This window comes from Piliocolobus tephrosceles, chromosome 13 (genome assembly GCF_002776525.5).
Source record: "Piliocolobus tephrosceles isolate RC106 chromosome 13, ASM277652v3, whole genome shotgun sequence".
NCBI lineage: Eukaryota > Metazoa > Chordata > Mammalia > Primates > Cercopithecidae > Piliocolobus > Piliocolobus tephrosceles.
Window position 1 is genome coordinate 64,120,038 of NC_045446.1, and position 21,065 is coordinate 64,141,102.

The following is a 21,065-nucleotide window of genomic DNA, read 5'->3' on the forward strand; positions in this document are numbered from 1 at the left end:
TAATGTAAGATGTTAATAATAGGGGAATGTGAGTGCAGTGGCTCACACCTGTAATCCCAGCACTTTGAGAGGCCAAGGTCAGCCCAAGAGTTCAAGACCAGCCTGGGCAATATGGTGAAACCCCCTTTCTACAAAACATACAAAAATTAACCAGGCATGGTGGTGCACGCCTGTGTCTCAGCTACTTGGAAGGCTGAGGTGGGAGAATCCCTTGAGCCCGGGAGGTCGAGGCTGCAGTGAGGTGTAATCCTGCCACTGCTCTCCAGCCTGGGTGACAGAGTGAGACCCTGTCTCAAAAACATAAAAATAATAATGAAATAGGGGAATGTGGATGTGAGGTATATGGGAACTCTCTGTACTGTCTTCTCAACTTTTCCAAAACTCTGTTCTAAAATAAATGTATTTTTAAAAAATTAGCCAAATGCATGTCTTCTAAAACCTTTTTATTAAAACTAATTGCTGCTCTCTTTAAAAACAAAAACAGAGCCCTGTAAGTCTCCAATTTCTGAGTTGAGTGACCTTTCACAGGGTCACAGAATCAGCCCCAGCTCTCCTAGTCCTTTCACTGACTCCTCTCTGTTGCAGAGGTGAGGAGATTTGTTTAGGGAAGTGGGACTACAACTCCCAGAGTGCACCTGTGCGGTTGTCAGGAGCAACCAAGGAAGCAAACTAACAGCCTTGCTAGAGTCTGAGGACTATCCAGGGCCTCACTGCCAGCCAGCCAGCCATGGGCCAGGATTATTACTCTGTGCTCCAGATCACTCGCAATTCAGAGGATGCCCAGATCAAGCAGGCGTAAGTTGGGGTGGGAGCCAGTCCTTAGGGGTGTGCTGGGGCAGGCCCTCCCCTCTTCTCTTCCAAAACAAGCTTTCCTGCACAGCTTAGGGCAGACAAAGTAAACCTTGTTCTTTCTTTCACTTCTTGCATACCTGTATCCTGGCTTTGGTCTGGGTCAGGGCCCAGGTTGGAAATTTGAACTCTTTAGTTCCTCAATCTGCTCCCAACCCATCTCCCTTTATGCTCCATGCCCTGTCTCCTCTCCTGGGTGCCTTGCTTTTCCCAGCAATGAAATGGAGACAAAGGAGCCATTTGAACTTTATCTTGAATATTATGGAGAACCAGAGGCTTGTGAACAAGGGAGTGGTCGGGGCAGATGGATGTTATAAATTCGATTCTGGCCATGATGGAGGTTTTTCAACATTGACTCAACTGCATTCCTGAATACTTCCATCAGGTCTTAAGGATGCTCTGGTTCATTCCTAAGAAAGCCTACAACAGGAGTCAGTACATTTTTCTGAAAAAATGTTTTTGTTTTTGTTTTTTTTGAGACGGAATTTTGGTCTTGTTGCCCAGGCTGGAATGCAATGGTGTGATCTCAGCTCATCACAACCTCTGCCTCCTGGGTTCAAGCGATTCTTCTGCCTCAGCCTCCCAAGTAGCTGGGATTACAGGCACGCACCAGTACGCCCAGCTCATTTTGTATTTTTAGTAGAGATGGGGTTTCTCCTTTTTGGTCAGGCTGGTCTCAAACTCCTGACCTCTGGTGATCCGCCCGCCTTGGCCTCCCCAAGTGCTGGGATTATAGGTGTGAGTCACCGCACCCAGCCAAAAACATGTTTTTTTTAAACAAATATTTCTTAAGCGTCTACCACAAGGGTCGAGAGGGTACTTCACCTCCTGCTGCAGTGGTGGCAGCTGTAGATAAATGTCTGAATCTGACAGTGACTCTTCCTTAGCTCATGGAGCTACATTTTGTTGCTGAATAGATGTTGAATTCAAGTCACCACAACTGTGATGAGTGTTACAAAAGAGGAAGTATGAGGGGCTATGGAAGTTATCTTGGAAGGAGAGAGACCCCTTAGGAGGCTGTTCGGGGTAATCAAGGCAAAAGATGAGGCCAGAGAAAGGGGGAGGGAATGGATTTGGCAATTAAGTGGATCAGTGGAGGGTAAAGAAAAGAGGAGTTCAGGATAACTCAATTAAGTTGGGCAGTGACAATAGGTGCATGTTTTGAGTGTGTAGGTGCAGTTCTGAGAACTTTCCCTCACTCTTTAATCCTCACAACAGTCCTGAGAATTAAGTACCATTAATATCCCACGGCCATGCACTAGTAAATAGTGGAGCCAGTGTTCAGACATCAGGCCTCCCAGAGCTGCCAGTCATGGGCCTATTCCTGGGCCAGGTCCTTTTGGGGATCAGTGGCGTAAGTGGCGAGTCTGCAGTGTTGTTGGAGAAAAAAGACACAAACTCATGAAAAGATTTGAGAACAACTCAGGACAGTATATGATGTCACCCACTCCTTGAAGCATCTCACTGACCAGAAGGACCCATCCAGGGAAAGGTAATCAGGAGGAAGGGCAGTGGGAGTGCAGAAAGAGAAGCACAACTTAAGCACTGGAAAGGGCTGGATCAGAATCCAGATTCACTTACCTGCTAGCTGTGTGACCTGGGCAAATTACTTAACCTCTCTGAGCCGAAGTTTTCCCATGTCTAAAAATCATCCTCATAATAAAGGTTGCTGTGAGACTGAAATAGGATTAGATAAGATAATGCATGTGTCCAGCAATCATTTGCATGTGAAACCATGTCATATAAAGAGTGATTAAGGCCTGGCGTGGTGGCTCATGCCTATAATCTGAGCACTTTAGGAGGCCAAAGCAGGAGGATCCCTTGAGCCCAGGAGTTTGAAAGGGCAGCCTGGGCATCATAGGGAGACCCTGTCTTTACAGAACATTTAAAAATTAGCTGGGCATGGTGGCACACACCTGTGTCCCAGCTACTTGGGAGGCTCAGGTGGGAGGATCACTTGAGCCCAGAAAGTAGAGGCTGCATTGAGCTATGATTGCACCACTGCATTCCAGTCCAGGCAACAGAGCAAGACCTGTCTCAAAAAAAAATAAAAATGGGTAGACACAGTGGCTCACACCTGTAATCCTAGCACTTTGGGAGGCTGAGGCAGGTGGATCACTTGAGGTCAGGAGTTTGCCAGCCTGGCCAATGTGGTGAAACCACTTCTCTACTAAAACTACAAAAAATTAGCCGGGTATGGTGGCGCACACCTGTAATCCCAGCTACTCAGGAGGCTGAGATAGGAGAATTGCTTGAACCCAGGAGGCGGAGGTTGCAGTGAGCTGAGATCATGCCATTGCACTCCAGCTTGGGTGACAGAGTGAGACTTCGTCTCAAAATAAATAAATAAATAAAAATAAGGCCGGGCGTAGTGGCTCATGCCTGTAATCCCAGCACTTTGGGAGGACGAGGCAGGAGGATCTCCTGAGATCAGAAGTTCGAGACCAGCCTGGCCAACAAGGTAAAACCCCATCTCTACTAAAAAAAAATTAGCCGGGTGTCTTGGCAGGTGCCTGTAATCCCAGCTACTCAGGAGACTGAGGCAGGAGAATTGCTTGAACCTGGGAGGTGGAGGTTACAGTGAGCCGAGATTGAGCCATTATACTCCAGCCTGGGCAACAAGAGCAAAACTCTGTTTCAAAAATGACTAACTAACTAAATAAAAATAAATAGAGTGATTAAAAGAACTGTGCATGTTTCAAAAAGCAGTCCTTAACCCTTCTCCCCTGCAATAACTCTAAGTCACATGTATGACATGCTTGCTCATGGGACAACCTAGATATAGATTAAAAAAAAAGAAGAGCTAAACTTGTATAAGGAAGAAAAGCACCATGATGGTTTATAATTGCCCAGGATTCATAACTGCAGCGTTCAAGCTGTGATTTCACCCCTTTCTGTGCCACTCAGGAAAGCAGGTGATGTTACTGCAGGGATAATTTTGAAACCACTCAAATTTATATGAAAAACTAAACCTTTCTCAAACCTTGTTACTTTTTTTTTTGAAATGGAGTCTCTCTGTCACCCAGGCTGGAGTGCAGTGGCATGATCTGGACTCACTGCAATCACAGCCTTCTAGATTCAAGTGATTCTTCTGCCTCAGCCTCCCGAGTAGCTGGGACTACAGGTGTGCGCCACTGTACCTGGCTAATTTTTGTATTTTTAGTAAAGACGGGGTTTCACCACGTTGGCCAGCCTGTTTTCAAACTCCTGATTTCAAGTGATCTGCCCGCCTCGGCCTCCCAAAGTGCTGGGACTACAGGAGGCTGAGATGGGTGGATCACTTGAGGCCAGGAATTTGAGACTAGCCTGGCCAACACGGCAAAAACCGGTCTTTACTAAAAATACAAAAATGAGCCAGGTGTGGTGGTGGGCGCCTGTAGTTTCAGCTACTTGAACTTGGGAGGCGGACATTGCAGTGAGCCCAGATCGCACCACTGAACTCCAGCCTAGGCAACAGAGTGAGACTCTCTCTAAATAAATAAATAAATAAAAATAACCGACTGTGACCTTTATAATTGAGAAAGACTGGTTTGGAAGGCTGTGACAATTGTCTTCAAGTCTCTGAAAGTAGATATTCTCTCTGTAAGGTCCCCAGGGCACAGCCAGGACCCTTATGGATGGAGGGACAGTTGCAGGACAGCAGATCCAGCTTCCTGTTGCAGTAAGAGAAGGCATTGCCTAAAAGTCAGAGCCATTCCACAATGAGATGGGCTGCCCTGTAGGAGGATGCTGAGCATATATCATTTATTTACTCACTCCTGCTCAGTGCCCAACAATGGGGCTAGAACTGGATGCAGCAACTCCAGAACCTATTAGATGAGTCAATGACACCTGGAACACAGCGCTGCTAAGGACGAGGATCAAAGATGCTGGGGATTTGGGAAGGGGAGTCTAACCTAGAAAGGAGGCTAGCTGTCAGGGAAGGCTCCCTGGAGGATTTGGTACCTGAGCCGAAAGTTGAAGGATGAATTAAAAATTGCCCAGAGAAGCTGGGAGGGGCTGTAGAGGGGTGAGTCATGCAGGAGAGGTCAAGGGAGCAGCAAAGGAGAACTGAGTGAGGCCAGAGGAAGAGGCAGGGGCTTGGATCTTAGAGTGGGACATCTGAGTTTTATGCTGGAGACAATGGGGAAACCAGTGAAGAGTTGCCAGGAGAGGGACCTGGTCAGAAAATGTTTCAGAAGGCTGGCATGGTGGGTCATGCCTGTAATCTTAGCATAATCTTAGCACTTTGGGAGGCTGAGGTGAGCGAATCACCTGAGGTCAGGATTCAAGACCAGCCTAGCCAACAGGGCGAAACCTTGCCTCTACTACAAGAATTAGCTAGGCGTGGTGGCTCATGCTGGTAATCCCAGCTAATCGGGAGGCTGAGGCAGGAGAATGACGTGAACCCGGGAGGAGCTTGCAGTGAGCCGAGATCATGCCACTGCACTCCAGCCTGGGCGACAGAGCGAGACTCCATCTCAAAACAGAAAAAAAAAAAAAAAAAAAAAGAAAGTATTTTAGAAGCATCAGCATTAACAAGAGCAGAGAGAGTGAGAGCAAGAGTGAGAGATATCATCGCAATTGGCAGCACACAATGCAGTGGAGAAGGGGCCACTGGGTGCAGGAAGACATGGTTCTGCAATACTTGTCGGGATAAAGAGACAGGAACAGAATATTTCTTATTTATTTTGAGACACAGTCTTGCTCTGTCACAGGCTGAAGTGCGGTGGTGTAATCTTGGCTCACTGCAGCCTTGACTTCCTGGGTTCAAGCAATTCTCCCACATCAGCCTCCCGAGTAGCTAGGACTATAGGTGAATGTGAAAGGACACAAACATGTGTGCCCACTCTCCTGCCACACCCTATTGCTAAACCCTTTGTTCTGCTCTCCTATCTCTGCACGTTCCAGAGATTTTGTAAGTCCTGTAAGTTCCTGTTTTTCTTTCTGCGGCAAGGTCACAAGACGTGTTTGAGTAAGATACACTCATGCTGCCAAAAACCGGTTGTGAGACCTGTCGCAATATGATTAACTGCCTTTGTGTAAGACTCTTCGCCTCAAGGGTTGCAAAAACAAGCCCTACCCCTGCCCTGCAAGCCCCAGAGAAACGTCAGCAGAATTTCAAAATTAACCGAAATACCAGAAATGGCGGGAACCAATCATAGTTAGCCAAATCGCCTTGTTCAAACGCTAGCCAATCATACATCTGATTTGTATAATGATTCTATGCCTACTTTTCTTAGACTATATAACACTGTTCGGAGCCCAGTGGGGGAGCTCTCCTGCCCGGCTCGTTTCACAAGTGAGTGAGAGCTCCAGGTTCGAACCTGTAATAAAGATCCTTGCTGCTTGGCTTTGACTCTGGACTCTGGTGGTCTTCTCCGGGGAATAAACGGTCTGGGCATAACAAATGCCACCATGCCCGGCTAATTTTTGCATTTTTTTTTTTTTTTTGGTAGAGTCAGAGTTTTGCCATGTTGCCCAGGCTGGTGTCAAACTCCTGAGCTCGAGTCATCCTCCCACCTCGGCCTCACAAAGTGTTGGGATTACAGGCATGAGCCACTGTACCCAGACCAGAACATTAGTTAGAAGGAAAACCTCATGTGACTTGGTGACTGATGGGATAAGGAGAGGAGACAAAGGAGAACTTGGAGTCAAAGTGCTCACATTTCTGGCTGCAGTGCCTGGGGAAAAATTAAGGAGTGAAAATGTATGTGTTGGCAGGGTCAGGTGGCTCACGCCTATAATCCCAGCACTTTGGGAGGCGGTGGTGGGAGGATCACCTGAGGTCAGGAGTTCGAGACCAGCCTGGCCAACATGGTGAAACCCCGTTTCTAATAAAAATACAAAAAATTAGCCGGGTGTGGCGGCGAGTGCCTGTAATCTCAGCTGCTTGGGAGGTTGAGGCAGGAGAATAGCTTGAACCCGGGAGGCAGAGGTTGTAGTGAGCAGAGATCGCACCACTGTACTCCAGCTTGGGCAATAAGAGAGAAACTCCCTCTCAAAAAAAAAAAAAAAAAAAAAAGTATATGTCTGGACTAGGTGAATTTGTGATACCTTGGAGAGGAGATGGCAAGTAGACAGTTGGAGGTAGTCTTTGGCTCAGGGAAGTGGTCGGTTCAGGATGGAGATTTAGCTGTGAGAGACCGAAGCCTGCCCCTGGGATGAGGAGAGAAACCACGGAACCCTGGGGATGGCGGCGAAGCGAGTGTGGGCACTGGAAAAGCAGGCGGAGGTAAGGTGGGGGGTCATGCCTGGGCTGAGTGACAGGCGTCTGTGCTGGACGCCTCCCGTGCAACCCTCCAGACCCACTCCCCACCCTTCCTGACCTGCTCGGCTCCGGCTCCGGGAGGCTTCCTTGCCTTCAGCCTTCCAGATGGAGCCGGCCCAGGGGAGCGCTAGGCGGGAGATGGGGAGGGAGAAGGGCGGGGCTGCGGCTTTATTCCCCAGTTCTCCTCCTATGGGGTCTCTTCAGTCAGCTGTGTCGCTTGACAGAAGGTCACAGCTCCGCTGAGGGCCCTGTCCACACACTCCGACAAACCCCTCAGCGTTCCTGGCCTGGAAAAACTGCACTCCGCTGTCCCTGGCAGTCTCCCTCCGCTCCTCCTGCACCTGGGCGAATGGTCCCTTTATTAAACCCTCCACAAACCACCCAATCCGCGCCATCTTTCCCCCACCCCGGGTCACCTCTGATACATATTCTCAGACGCTATGATGTCTGCCCCTCAGAAACAGGCCAGCTGGTAGGACTTGTATTAACCCTCCCTCCTCCAGGTACCGCAGACTCGCCCCTTAACCACCTGTTGAAGTCAAATGAGCCGTCTTCAGCAGATATTTTCAGGCAAATAGCACAGGACTGGGCAGAAAAGAAGAAGGAAAAACATAAGCACAGAGTGGGTGGGGGCGGCACAGGAACCAGACGCGCGTTGAGCGCCTCATCCATGTCCGCTGCACACCCGATTGTACAGCTCATCCTCCCAAGACGCCTGTGTGTCTGCTCCTGTCCTCTAAGAAGCAAACAGGATTAGATGTGTAGGAAATGTACCTGGAGAAACTGTGAAGGATGAAGGGAAGGGAGCAGGAGCGCGCAGGGAGAGTCCCCAGAACACAGTGCAGCCTGACGCGGAGGGGAGGAGTGGGGAGGGAGAGCTCAGCCAGCCTCTGGGGAGCCCTCACGCAAAGCGTGCCCGTTGGAGGAGTCCTGTGTCTTGCAGGAATGGGCCAGCCTTGGTATCTCCACCACACGTAAGCACTGGGAGCAGCTCAGGGGCAGTAGCTTCGCCTCAGATGCCCAGGGGGGCAGCTGCTGGAACTGTCAGTCAGCTGTGCTCCCCGCACCAGCTACTCTTCAAGAGCTGAGCAGTGCACTTCCGCAGCCACCACAGCCCGTGAAACTACCCCGGATTTATAGCCAGGCAGGAGTGGACAGAGTGCCAGCTCTGAACTCTGGTCTGCCCTCAGAAACAGGCCAGCTGATAGGGCTTGTATTAACTCGCCCTCCTCCAGGTACCGCAGACTCGCCCTTAAGCACCACCCATTGAAGTCAAATGAGCCGTCTTCAGCAGAGATTTTCAGGCAAATAGCAGAGGCCTACGACGTGCTGAGTGACCGTGAGTAGCTGTGGGGCTGAGCAGCCCCCTCGATTAGGATCATTCCTTAAGTTTCCAGACTGTTGGGTTTTCTGAGGGGGCCCAATAGCGAGGAAGCATCCCTCTTCCCTGCCTAGAATCTAGACACACAGAGAAGACAGAATACCGACCTGCCTTTCTCAGTAGAAGCAAGCTGAGGGGGAGGACATAGGGTGTGGAGCCCAGGATTACACTGACTCGCTCACCCTGGCAGGCAGTGTGGGAGCAGGGGCACATTCCCCACGCATCCCTATGCCCTGCGAGGACGGGACCTTCCCCGGGAGGAACAGAGTGAGGGGCTTGCAGCTACCGGGAAGAAGGCTGAAGCTGGGCAGGCGCACTCACTTGTCCCTCCCAGAGGTCCTTCCCAGTGGCTGAGTGTCCATTTCCCCAGGGCCAGCAAGAGTAGGAACCGGCACAGAAAGGCCAGGAGTAATTAGGAAATCTCTCTCCTGTGGAAATCAGCTGAGTGAAGAAAGTGTGATCCCCGCCCCGGCACCCAGGGCCATCCTGCGGGGCTTTCCCTGGGGCTTGTCCTGGAGACTAATCCTGGTTCCTGCAGAAGTACAGCTAGAAGATCACTAAGGTTTCTACAGCCCTGAGTTTTCAGGACTTCAGGGTCCTTAGACTCTAGGATTTTGAAGTTCTAAAATTTGGAGGCTCTAGAATTCTTAGCTTCTAAAATGTCAAGGTTCTACAATTCTGTTTACCCCAGATAAGACAGTGGCCATGATGACTGAGTTAGGCCAAATTCCAGGGCTGTGGCCTGAGCCTCAGTCTCTCAGTTATTTCCCCAATCTCTCACCCTGCCCCTAGCAAACCCAAGGCTTTCCCATCTCTCTTCTGGGCTACAGAAGCCATACCTAGGTCCTCCCAGAATGAAATGGAACCCGACTCCTAGCGTGTCATTCCAAAGACTGCCAGACAGCCTGCACTTTGGGATCAGGCTGCTTCTGCCCCTTCCCTTTCTCCATGTCCGCCTGCTTCCCAGCCCCTCCACCTATCTCAGCTCCCAAAGTTGGACGCCTCCTCAAAGTGATGCCCATCCACAGCCGTGAAGAGAGGCATCTACGACAAGTTTGGAGAGGAGGGCCTGAAGGGTGGGATTCCTTTGGAGTTTGGATCTCAGACCCCATGGACAACTGGTTACGTCTTCCACAACAAACCCGAAAAGGTGTTCCACGAGTTCTTTGGTGGAAACAACCCCTTCAGTGGTAAGAGGTCTTCCTCCCCCACCTTGCCTTGCAGAGAAATGACACAGCTATAAATGATGCTTTTCGTTAAGTAGGTTTGTTTTTATTTTTACTTTATTATTTTATTTTATTTTATTTATTTATTTATTTTTTGGAGATGGAGACTCGCTCTGTCGCCCAGGCTGGAGTGCAGTGGTGCGATCTTGGCTCGCTGCAACCTCTGCCTCCTGAGTTCAAAAAATTCTCCTGCCTCTCCCGAATAGCTGAGACTACAGGCGCACACTGCCATGCCCGGTTAATTTTTAAAAATTTTTAGTAGAGATGGGGTTTCACCATGTTGCCCAGGCTGCTTTTGAACTCCTGAGCTCAGGCAATCTGCCCACCTTGGCCTCCCAAAGTGCTAGGATTACAAGCGTGAGCCACCGCGGCCGGCCTATTTTTACTTTAATAAATATATATAACACATTGCAAAACAAAAAGTAAAACAGAATTCATTGAAAAAGATATACATTCCAGCCCTCCATTTTCTTTCTTTCTTTCTTCTTCTTTTTTTTTTTTTTGAGATGGAGTCCTGTTCTGTCACCCAGGCTGGATGTCACCCATTGCAGTGGCACGATTTCAGCTCACTGCAACCTCCACCTCCCGGGTTCAAGCAGTTCTCCTTGCCTCAGCCTCCTGAGTAGCTGGGATTACAGGCACTTATCACCATACCCAGCTAGTAATTTTGTATTTTTTAGTAGATGAAGGGGTGGCCTACCCCTCCACCCCTGTGGGGGTTTCTTGTTAGGTGGAATGAGAGACTTAAGAAAAGAAATGAGACACAGAGACAAAGTAGAGAGAAAGAAAAAGTGGGCCCAGGGGACCAGTGCTCAGCATACAGAGGACCCACGGTCTCTGAGTTCCCTTAGTATTTATTGATAATTATCTTTACCATCTTAAAGATAAGGGAGTGGCAGGACAATAGGATCATTGTAGGGAGAAAATTAGCAGTAAGACATATGGATAAAGATCTGTGACATGAATAAGTTCAAAGGAAAATGCTGTGCCTTGATATGCATATGCAAACATCTTCCATAAACCTTTTAGCAGCATTGTTTCAGCAAGTCCCACCTTTTGCCCTAAGGAGGTTTTCTCCTTTCTCGGTAAACAAAGCATACAATCCGGTCTCACGCTGAGATGTTCCACTGCCCAGGGATGGGCAGGAGACAGATGCTTTTCTCTATCTTAACTGCCAACATCCGCCAAAAGGCCTTCTTTCCTCTTGTGCTAGTCCTCCTCAGCACAGACCCTTCACAGGTGTCGGGCTAGGGGACGATCAGGTCCTTCTCTTCCCACGAGGCCCTGTTTCAGACTATCACATGGGGAGAAACCTTTGACAATACCTAGCTTTCCTAGGCAAAGGTCCCTGCGACCTTTGGCCATGTACGTGTCTCTGGGTACTTGAGATTAAGAGAATGGTGATGACCTTTAACCAGCAAGCTGCCTTCAGGCACTTGTTTAACAAAGACACATCCTGCACAGCCCAAAATCCATTAAACCTTGAGTCACCATAGCACATGTCTCTTGCAAGGACAAGGTTGGGGGTAGGGTCACAGATTAACAGCATCTCAAATACAGAACAAAATAGAGTCTCTTATATCTGCTTCTTTCTATATAGACACAGTAACAGGCTGATCTCTCTTTCTTTTCCCCACAAGTAGACATGTGGTTTCACCATATCTGCCAGGCTGGTCTCAAACTCCTGACCTCAGCTGACCTCAGCCCACCTCGGCCTCCCAAAGTGCTGGGATCACAGGCATGAGCCACTGTGCCCAGCCCAGCCCTCAGAAGCAGCTACTAGGAAACAGTTTATGTATCCTTCCAGAAACTTTCTATGCATGTATGAGCTATATTTATTTTTACATAAGCCTTTTATTTTGTTAAGGAAATAGGGCCACATTTTACACACAGATTTTTTTTCACTTAATATATCTTGGAGATTATCTTATATGTTATACTACATATAGATCTACTTTATTCACTTATATGTAAGTCTACATACTATATATAGATCTGCATAAGATTTCATTGTACAGATGTCTATTAGGGATCCACTGCAGAAACAAATACTGTTTCAGCCACGTGAAGCAGAAAGGGGTTCAAAACAGGGAATTAGGTGCTTTAAAAAATCACTGAGGCCAGGTGTGGTGGCTCACTCCTGTAATCCCAGCACTCTGGGAGGCTGGGGTAGCTGGATCACTTGAGTGTAGGAGTTCAGTGCCAACCTGGGCAACATAGCCAAACCCCATCTCTACAAAAAATGTGCCAGGAACGGTGGTGTGTGTCTGTAGTCCCAGCTACTCAGGAGGCTGAGGTAGAAGAATCGCCTGAGCCCAGGAGGTTGAGGCTGCAGTGAGCCAAGATCGGGCTACTGCACTGCAGCCTGGGTGACAGATTGAGACCTTGTCTCAATAAAATAAAATAAATAAATACATACATAATCACTGAAAGGCCTGGGTGAGACGGCTCTAAGCTGGCCCTGTAGGAAATCTTCCAAGAACACCTCCTCTAAACTGGCCCACAAGGAAAGCTGCTGTCTCTGTCACACTCACAAAGAAGGAATCAGGAAATGTCACCGTTGCATTCCAGAACACACCATAAATGTAGCTGCAACTGCTGCCTCACTTGCTTCTGACAGGCATGAAACTCGTAGGTGGACACACAAGGGCTGCTGCAGAAAAACCCAGTATTTCCACAACAGTGCTCACCAGCTCCAGACAGAGCCATGGAGAGATGCCTGCCGCCTTCTTCCTGCATCCCAAGTAGCTCAGGGTTTACCTGATGAACAGAATTCAAAGCCAGAACCTTAGCTGCTGGAGAGTCTGGGGGATGTTCCTTTTGGCTCTACAGATTCTCTAGGAGGGAAGGTATGCAAGAAGGAGGTCAGAGCGGATGCCAAGTGCCAGCATGGCTACCATGGGTGTTTTATAATTTATTATTATGAGAGTCTTACTCTGTTGCCCAGGAGTGCAATGGCACAATCTTGGCTCACTGCAACCTCTGCCTCCTGGGTTCAAGCGATTCTCCTGCCTCAGCTACCCGAGTAGCTGGGATTACAGGTGGGCGCCAGAACGCCTGGCTAAGTTTTATATTTTTAGTAGAGATGGGGTTTCCACTCAAGACTGGCCAGGCTGGTTTTGAACTCCTGACCTCAGGTGATCTGCCTGCCTAATCCTCCCAAAGTGCTGGGATTACAGGCATGAGCCACTGTGCCAGGTATAATTTATTATTTTTAATTACTGTCTTATTGATGGGTATTTAGTTTCTTTCTGGTCTTTTGCTAATATTGTATTTGTGGGAAGATACCTCTTGTCTCTTTTGCAGTTAAAACAGTTCTTATGCTATTTATAGTTTCCCTAATATGCTTGTCTCCTTACCAGACTGGGAGCTCCTCCAGGTCTGATTGATCTCAGAGTAGCCAAACCCCAGCCTAGCATCTGACAAGAGTGAGTGGATAGGTGGATGTGTGAAATGAAGGAAGGAAGGACAGATGGATGAACGGATGAGTGGGTGTATGAATGAATAGATGGGCGTGTGGTAGGTGGGTGGGTAGGCAGATGGATGGCTGGGTAGGCGGATGGATGGCTGGGGAGGTGGATGGGTGCATGATCCCAGGTCTCAGACGAACTGACCAAGAGTTGATTTCTGAGGCTCAGAATCATCTTGCAAAGGCAGTGAAAAGACCTTCACACCTTTCTTCCTGGCTCTAGTTATGCCCACATAGGCCTAGATTTTCATTGCCTGTTTTCTCCTACACCCCTTCCCCCTTCTCCCTGGCTATACTTCAGCTTTTCTGAACTTCAAAAGTTCTCTCCTTCTCTTCTCTGTGCCAATACATGGGTTATAGCCCCTCTGCCTCAGAGACTGCTCCCCTTGTGTGCCACCCTCATGTGTCTGCCAGAGGAAGCTTAGTTTATAAGCTCCACGTGAGACTGAAAACAGCAAGGGGCTTTGAGTAGCAGGCCTGTTTCCAATCCATGTGCTGCCATTTGTGAATCGTGTGGTCCTGGGAAAATTTCCTTACCCCTCTGAAACCCCAGCTTCCTAACCATTACATAGACAAAATAATCATTAAGGCTCAAGGGCTATTATCAGATGAGATAATGTTTATGAAAAGGGGCTTTGCAATCGGCCAGGCACGGTGGCTCACGCCTGTAATCCCAGCACTTCGGTAGGCCGAGGCCAGCAGATCACCTGAGGTCGGGAGTTCGAGACCAGACTGACTACCATGGAGAAAACCCATTTCTACTAAAAAAAAAAAAAAACAGTCGGGCACAGTGGCACATTCCTGTAATTCCAGCTACTCAGGAGGCTGAGGTAGGAGAATCGCTTGCACCAAGGAGGTGGAGGTTGCGGTGAGCCAAGATTGCGCCATTGCACTCCAGCCTGGGCAACAAGAGTGAGACTCCGTCTCAAAAAAAAAAGAAAAAAAGAAAAAGAAAAGGAAAGGGGCTTTGCAGCCCAAAAATGCCATACGGTGGACCCTGTCTCCCTACCTGTCTCAGTTCAAAGGAGCAAAGGGAGTCTATAGGGCATCGCTCATTGGGAAAGGTCAGGTCAGGCTCAGGGTCTGGGCCTCCTTAGGCAGCACCCAGAAGCTATACTGCCACAGTGCGCCACCCCAAGGGTTCCTGAGTCCCAGTCCCATCTCCCTGCAGGGTTGAGGGGCTGGGCTTCCTGTGGCCTGGCTATTGGGGTGTTTACTGCCTGGTACACTGTAGGTCTGGGTGGACAAGTGAAATCAGCAATGCAACAGGAGAACCAGATGATTTGCAGGCCCTTTGATTGCCCATCGCATCTTAGAGGGACACAGTGTAGTCACCTCATCCCTGCCTGAGGTCATTTCACCATTCAGCTGTGAAGTTCATTCCATGGCATTAACCATGAGAGACAGAATATGGGAACTCTGAACCATAGTGCCCCTCAAGTTTACAGCTTATGAAGGGCTTCCATATCTAGCAATGCAGTGTGGCACAGTGGTTAAGGACACAATTTCCGTATTCATATTGTCCTGTGGTTCAGATCCCAACTCTACTGCTTACTAGCTATGGGACCTTAAGCATTTTGTTTGGCCTCTCTGGACCAATGAAATAATAAATGTAAGGTGCCAAAAATAGCACCTGATGCATAGTAAGCTCTCAGCAAGTTTTAGCTCTTTATCTTAATGATGGAAGCCAGATCAGGCATTATTACCCCATCCCAGAGACCAAGACACTGAAGCCCACGGATCACACAGCACATCAGGGGCAGAGCCGGGATGGGGCTGTCTTTGCACTGGGAGGAAGAATGTGGGCAGCAAGAGGGGTTATGGGTGTAGAGCTGGGCAGGGGCAAAAGAAATTGAGGAAAGAGGAATTTGGGGGATGCTGGTGGCCTCTCAAATTGTTAGGGTCCAAACTTTCCCCTCTCCCATCTCAGTTGACAGCTTTATAGAAACTTGAGTCTGGGGTCTTTAGTATAGTCTTGGGCTGGGCTGAACAGCGAAGGGGAGTGGCCTCTGTGGAAGAGTAGGGAGGACTGGCCGGCTCTGACCTTCCTGCCGAAGACTACCAGCAGTCTCTTCTGGCACTCCCGAGCGCGGCCACCAGAGGGAGCGCCTCCCTTTCCTGAGACAGCCAGAGTTACCGTATCCAAGTTGTGATTAAGAGAGAGGGGGAAGCAGCGGGGGCGGCGGGGGGTGATATCCCAATCAGGGGTGAAGCAGTGGGAAGTGGCAAGGGATGATAATCACTGCATCAGCAGTTGAAGCAGCTCCTTGGCTTGGCCAGTCTGAGAGGTGGTTATAGGATGCTGGGTATTACACAGGGCACTGAAGAGGTTGGGGAGCGTATCTGGATGGGGAGGTGGAGTGTGTGTGTGTGTGTGTGTGTATACACGCGTGTCTGGGTCTCTGGATACAATTTCTCTTACTCCTCTCCCTACCTCCTGCAGAGTTTTTTGGTGCAGAAGGAAGTGAGGTGGATTTGAACTTTGGGGGGCTCCAGGGCCGAGGGGTCAAGAAGCAGGACCCCCAAATCGAACGGGATCTCTACCTGTCCCTGGAGGACTTATTCTTTGGCTGCACCAAAAAAATTAAGATCTCCAGAAGGGTGAGTACTCAGCTTGCGCCTCCCGGGAGCCATCACCTATCTCCTGCAGCCTAGCAGCCACCTCCTCCCTTACCCGGGTGGGAGGACTCAGGGATGGTCTCTGATGGAATTATGGCACCTTAGATTCAGAGACCTAGGATGTTAGAATTCTGGAATCTGAAATTCGGAAGGGACAATTGAGGATATTAGCCCGGTTCTTTCCTAGTGCAGGAGTGCCCTCTGCGGCCTTCCCAACTGCAGCCTTCCTCTCTTTCAATTCAGCCTCATCCCCGTGGGAACTGGAAAGGCTCTGAATCCTCATCCTCTGAATTCTTTCCTCTGGGCTTTACCAGACCATATTCCCAGGATTTTTACCAGGGTGCGTGCCTCGTGCATAAGAAAGAACAGTGGGCATGGAGGGTGGGCTGGGAGACAGTCACCAAGGTGACGGGTTGAGGAAGACCCTCAGTGCCTCGTGTCTAGTCCTTGGCTTGGCCCTGTCCCATGGCCCAGCCCTGTGCCAAGCATAAGAGCAAGCCTCCTGTACCTTTGCCCAGCAGAGGAGCTGCTGATGCGGCCATGCTTTCCACAGATGGCACCCATCTGGACATGTGATTGGGGAGTGGAAGGATGACACAGTGGTGAATGCACTGGGGGAGGCTTAGATATGTTGACTTTCATTTCTCTCTTTGGGGTTAAGAGACTTGCTGGAGACTCAAGCCCAGGCCTCTGGGATTTGGAGAGAGGAACGAAGTACATTTTCACCATGTATCTGTTAGTGGCCAGGCCTGGAGCTGTGTGTTTGATCAACTAATGGTGACTGCTTGGCATCTCAGCCCCTAGCCCCAGTCTCATGGCATCTCCTGCCATCCTGGAATCATAGGTTCTTGGTTGTCATGGCAACAGGATGGGCGTGGGAGTGGCTCAGGGCAGGATCTCCCCATTGCTGGAGGCTCTTCCCATTGCTAGAGGATTGAGCCCAAGTACAAATCCCATAGAGCATCTTTCATGTGTGCAAAGGTCACCTGAGTGTTCATGAAAATCTGAGCAAATCTTGCCTGTGCTCATGGAAGTCCTAAGCGGACCTCCCCCCACCTGATATGTTGCTGCAGGTGCTGAATGAGGATGGGTACTCCTCCACCATCAAGGACAAGATCCTGACCATTGATGTGAAGCCTGGTTGGAGGCAGGGCACACGCATCACCTTTGAGAAGGAAGGGGACCAGGTGAGGGTGGAAGAAGCTGACTCAGGTCAGTCACTGGACTCAGGCAGTGGGAAGACTGAGAAGGAAGGGAAGGGAAAAGAGGCAATACTTTTTCCTGACCCTGTGAGCCTTGGTCTGTAGAGAGCCCAGTCTGCAGAGTGGGTGAGATGGGATCCCCAGTGTTCCTTCCAAGGAACAGAGCCTTATAATGCTTCTGTGAACGGGCAGCCCAGGGACTGTCCCCATTTTACAGAGTGGGAAATGGGGGCCCAGAGAAGAATGGGACTTGCCTAGGACAAGAACATGAGAGCTGAAAGGAGATCCCAGTCTGAACGCCAGTGTTTTCCTGATTTTCTTCAGTGTTTCTCAGAATAAAGCCCAACTACAGAAGCTATTCAGAAACCATTTAATCATAATAATTTTATTTATTTATTTATTTATTTATTTATTTATTTTATTTTGAGACGGGAGTCTCACTTTGTTGCCCAGGCTGGAGTGAGGTGGCACGATTTCAGCTCATTGTAACCCCCACCTCCTGGATTCAAGTGATTCTCCTGCCCCAGCCTCCGGAGTAGCTGTGACTACAGGCACGTGCCACCACACACAGCTAGTTTTTTTTTTTTTTTTTTATTGAGACAGAGTCTCACTCTGTTACCCAGGCTAGAAGTGTGTAGCACAGTCTTGGCTCACTGCAAACTCCGCCTCCTGGGTTCAAGTTATTCTGCTGCCTCAGCCTCCCCACTAGCTGGGATTACAGGCATGCACCACCACACCCAGCTAATTTTTGTATTTTTAGTAGAGACGGGGTTTCACCATGTTGGCCAGGCTGGTCTTGAACTCCTGATCTCAGGTGATCCACCCGTCTCGGCCTACCAAAGTGCTTGGGATTACAGGCGTGAGCCACTGCATCCGGCCACCCAGCTAATTTTTGTATTGTTATAGAGATAGGGTTTCTCCATGTTGGCCAGACTGGCCTCGAACTCCTGACCTCAGGTGATCTGCCTGCCTCAGCCTCCCACAGTGCCTGGGATTACAGATGTGAGCCACCATGCCTGGCCTATTAGTAATACTTTTAAATTAAATACTATTTAAATAAAAACATAAAACTATTGTCCAAGGCGTGCTGAGTCCTTAAGTCCTGAGAAGAGGCAGAATGATGGAGCATTCAGAGCCAGGAAAGATACATTCCTTTGCCTGCACTTTTTGCCCCCTTTCTCACCTACGAAACATCTACCTCCGGTCTGGCCTGGTGGCTTACACCTACAGCTCCAGCACTTTGGGATGCCAAGGCAAGAGAATCACTTGAGCTCAGAAGCTTGAGACCAGCCTGGGCAACATAGCGAGACCTTGTCTCTACTAAAAACAAAAAAGTTAGCTGGGCATGGCAGTGTGTGCCTGTGGTCCCAGATGCTCAGGAGACTGAGGCGGGAGGATCTCTTGAGCCCAGGAGGTCAAGGCTGTGGTGAGCTATGATCATGCCACTACACTTCAGCCTGGGCAACAGAGAGAGACCCTGTCTAAAAAAAAAAAAACAAAAAATAAATAAAACATCTACTTTGAAGAAACATGCTTCAAAACCCAGCTTGTGTTTCCTGCTCTGGGCAGCCTTCTCTGAGCCCCAGGATCTGGGCCTCCCTTTATCATGTCTTGAGCGTGCTGAGTATTCACCATCAGTTCCTCTCCCTCCCGGCCACGAGACTGGGAGCTCCTTGGGGTGAGGGGCCAGTCTGATTCCTCTGTCCCCAATGCCCAGAAGAGACCTCAGCAGACTTGTGGTGACTTGATGACAGGGGTATCATGCCTGGAGTTACTAGCAAGACAGAGACATATGGTCAGTTGCCTGACACCCAGCTCAGTGTTCTACCTGCCGTCTGAGGAAGCCTCTCCGAGCCTCCAGCTGAGTGTGTCTATTTTGGGCATGCTCAGTACAGAAGTAATTCTGGGGGGATGCATCTGGGTAAGCTTCTCAGGCTTCTAATCTATCTGGGCTAAAGGCCCTTCCAGAAAACCTGCTCTCATCTCCCCATTGTACAGATGAAGACATGGAGACAAGTAGAGGCAGGAACTTGGCCAAGGTCACATGGCCAACTAGTCCTTGTCACCCTTTGGCGTCCCCTGCCCAGGGCCCAAACATCATCCCAGCAGACATCATTTTCATCGTAAAGGAGAAGCTACACCCTCGCTTCCGCAGGGAGAATGACAACCTCTTCTTCGTGAACCCCATCCCTCTGGGAAAGGTGAGTGGGCAAAGCGCAGGAGCAGCGGGGAGGGGATCAGCGTGAGCCCCACCTGCCCCGGCCTAGACTTGGCATCCCCTCCCGCAACCACCTGCCATCAGTCACTAAGTCCTGTGAATTCCACCCTCCAAATCACCATCCACTTGGTCCCCTCTGCTCATCCGCACTGCCTGGGTCTGTGCATCAGATCTGCACAGCAGGTCCTCCTCCCCACTTCTCATCTCCTCCAGGCTCTTCTCCTTAGGATCCTGCCACACACTCATCGGACCCTGCCATACTCCTCACTGTCTAAACATCTTTGTTTAGAGGGCCACTGGAGGCCCTCTGTGATCTGCTCCCTGCTTACCCCTTCCCCCGCACTCTAGCCCCTTTGCCGCATAGCACCCTGCCTGCATAATGCATTTTCACGCCTCCTTTCTCCGGGGCCCTCTCCCTGGGATGCTGTCTATTCACCTGACCCTATAGGGTCCTCATCAATAGCTACCACCACTGCTACCACTTCCTGCCCCACTCCTGAATGGTTTAGTGGCCTCTCCTTGGCTCCCACAAACACTTTTATTCTATCTCCATCATTACATTTATACAACATCCATCTTACCTGCCAGATCCATCCATCTTTCCTGCCAGGGCAGAAAATGCCTGGGTCATTCACCTATTAGTTCTTGAACAGCCTCGTCTCCCTTGTGCCCAACTCACAGTCTGGCACTGGACAGGTTCCTAAGGTGCCTTCTAAATAGGAGGGCCATGGCGACCCTCCTCAGCCTCACCTGCGGCCCTGACCCTCCCTAGGCTCTCACCTGCTGCACTGTGGAGGTGAAGACTCTAGATGACCGTCTGCTCAACATCCCCATCAATGACATCATCCAGTGAGTCCATCTACCTTGGGCCCCAGTAGCCAAGAGAAGGGCTAGCCTGGGATATAGGGGGTCTTGTCAGACAGGTCTGCCCAGTAGAGTTGTACAGGCTGCCCCCAGCACAAGGATTCCCTGCTGAGGGGATAGAGAGGACCAAAACCAAACCTACACTCTGGCCACGCTGTGGGCTGCAATCCCCTGGCAAAAGGAACATCTTTTTCTAATCCACACGAAGCCACTGCAGAGGCTAGAGCAGTGTTGGGCAACCCCGTGGCCTCCATCCCCCCAAACTTCTCATTAGAGTTCTGAGTTGTATCCCCTAAGTCCTTTTCCAAGAAAGGCCCTCTGCCCCTACGGAGGTTTGCCTGGCAGCCAAGCACCCCCGCCTTCACCTCAGGCTTTGCTCACCCTTACTTCCCGTTTCCCATATCTTAAACAAAGTTTCTGGAATCCTCCATCAGACACTCAGTGTAAACAGGTTTTCAGGGAGCAAGCTGTTTGGAATAAGCCAATCTCCTCTCCTTTCCCAACCAGTTCTGACTAAGGGCCACTCCAGGTGAAGGCTGGAGTGACCGTTCCCTTCCTGGGGTTATGTGAGTAGGGGTTATGTGACAGGGACTTGCTGAGGTGCTGCTCTGGGATGATCTCTAAGCTCCTTTCTTTCATCCTATTTCAGCCCCAAATACTTCAAGAAGGTGCCAGGTGAGGGGATGCCATTGCCAGAGGACCCCACTAAGAAGGGGGATCTCTTCATCTTCTTCGACATCCAGTTCCCCACCCGCCTCACACCCCAGAAGAAGCAGATGCTGCGCCAGGCATTGCTGACATGACTGTGGGGGGCTGGAGCAGGGGTGAGAGGAGGCTAGCCGGGCCTCACCCCACCCCTACCCGCCATAGCCTCAGGGTGTGCACAGGTGTGCATAGCCTCAGGGAGCCTGCTGCACAGATATGATACCAGAGTGGGATGGTGCAGGGCTTAAACTAACATAATAAAGATCTATTTCCTGTCCTCCA

The 21,065-nt window shown here is 49.8% G+C and overlaps 1 protein-coding gene across 10 annotated transcripts; it reads left to right on the forward strand.

Annotated features, from left to right (window-relative positions):
• DNAJB13 (DnaJ heat shock protein family (Hsp40) member B13) lies at window positions 1–21,065 on the forward strand. 10 transcript variants are annotated; one of them, XM_023209441.1, is made up of 8 exons: window positions 1–795; window positions 8,335–8,438; window positions 9,509–9,670; window positions 15,619–15,776; window positions 16,868–16,981; window positions 19,084–19,197; window positions 19,987–20,063; window positions 20,728–21,065. In XM_023209441.1, the coding sequence occupies exons 1-8, from the start codon at window positions 728–730 to the stop codon at window positions 20,879–20,881; spliced, it is 951 nt and encodes a 316-aa protein (XP_023065209.1). In that variant the 5' UTR covers window positions 1–727; the 3' UTR covers window positions 20,882–21,065. The 10 variants fall into 10 exon arrangements, with proteins under 10 accessions (XP_023065209.1, XP_023065207.1, XP_023065211.1 ...); XM_023209439.2 differs by having other exon boundaries at window positions 642–795; window positions 16,868–17,006; window positions 18,995–19,197; XM_023209445.1 differs by lacking the exon at window positions 1–795 and adding an exon at window positions 6,112–6,130 and having other exon boundaries at window positions 16,868–17,006; window positions 18,995–19,197.

Bases quoted from the DNA above. Each gene is read 5' to 3' on its own strand.
- DNAJB13 (XM_023209436.2), top strand. From the start codon at position 6,993: ATGAGGAGAGAAACCACGGAACCCTGGGGATGGCGGCGAAGCGAGTGT. The intron at 7,064-8,334 runs GTAAGGTGGGGG...GCCCTCCTCCAG, and splicing joins CACTGGAAAAGCAGGCGGAG to GTACCGCAGACTCGCCCTTA. The intron at 17,007-18,994 runs GTCAGTCACTGG...CCCATTGTACAG, and splicing joins GGTGGAAGAAGCTGACTCAG to ATGAAGACATGGAGACAAGT.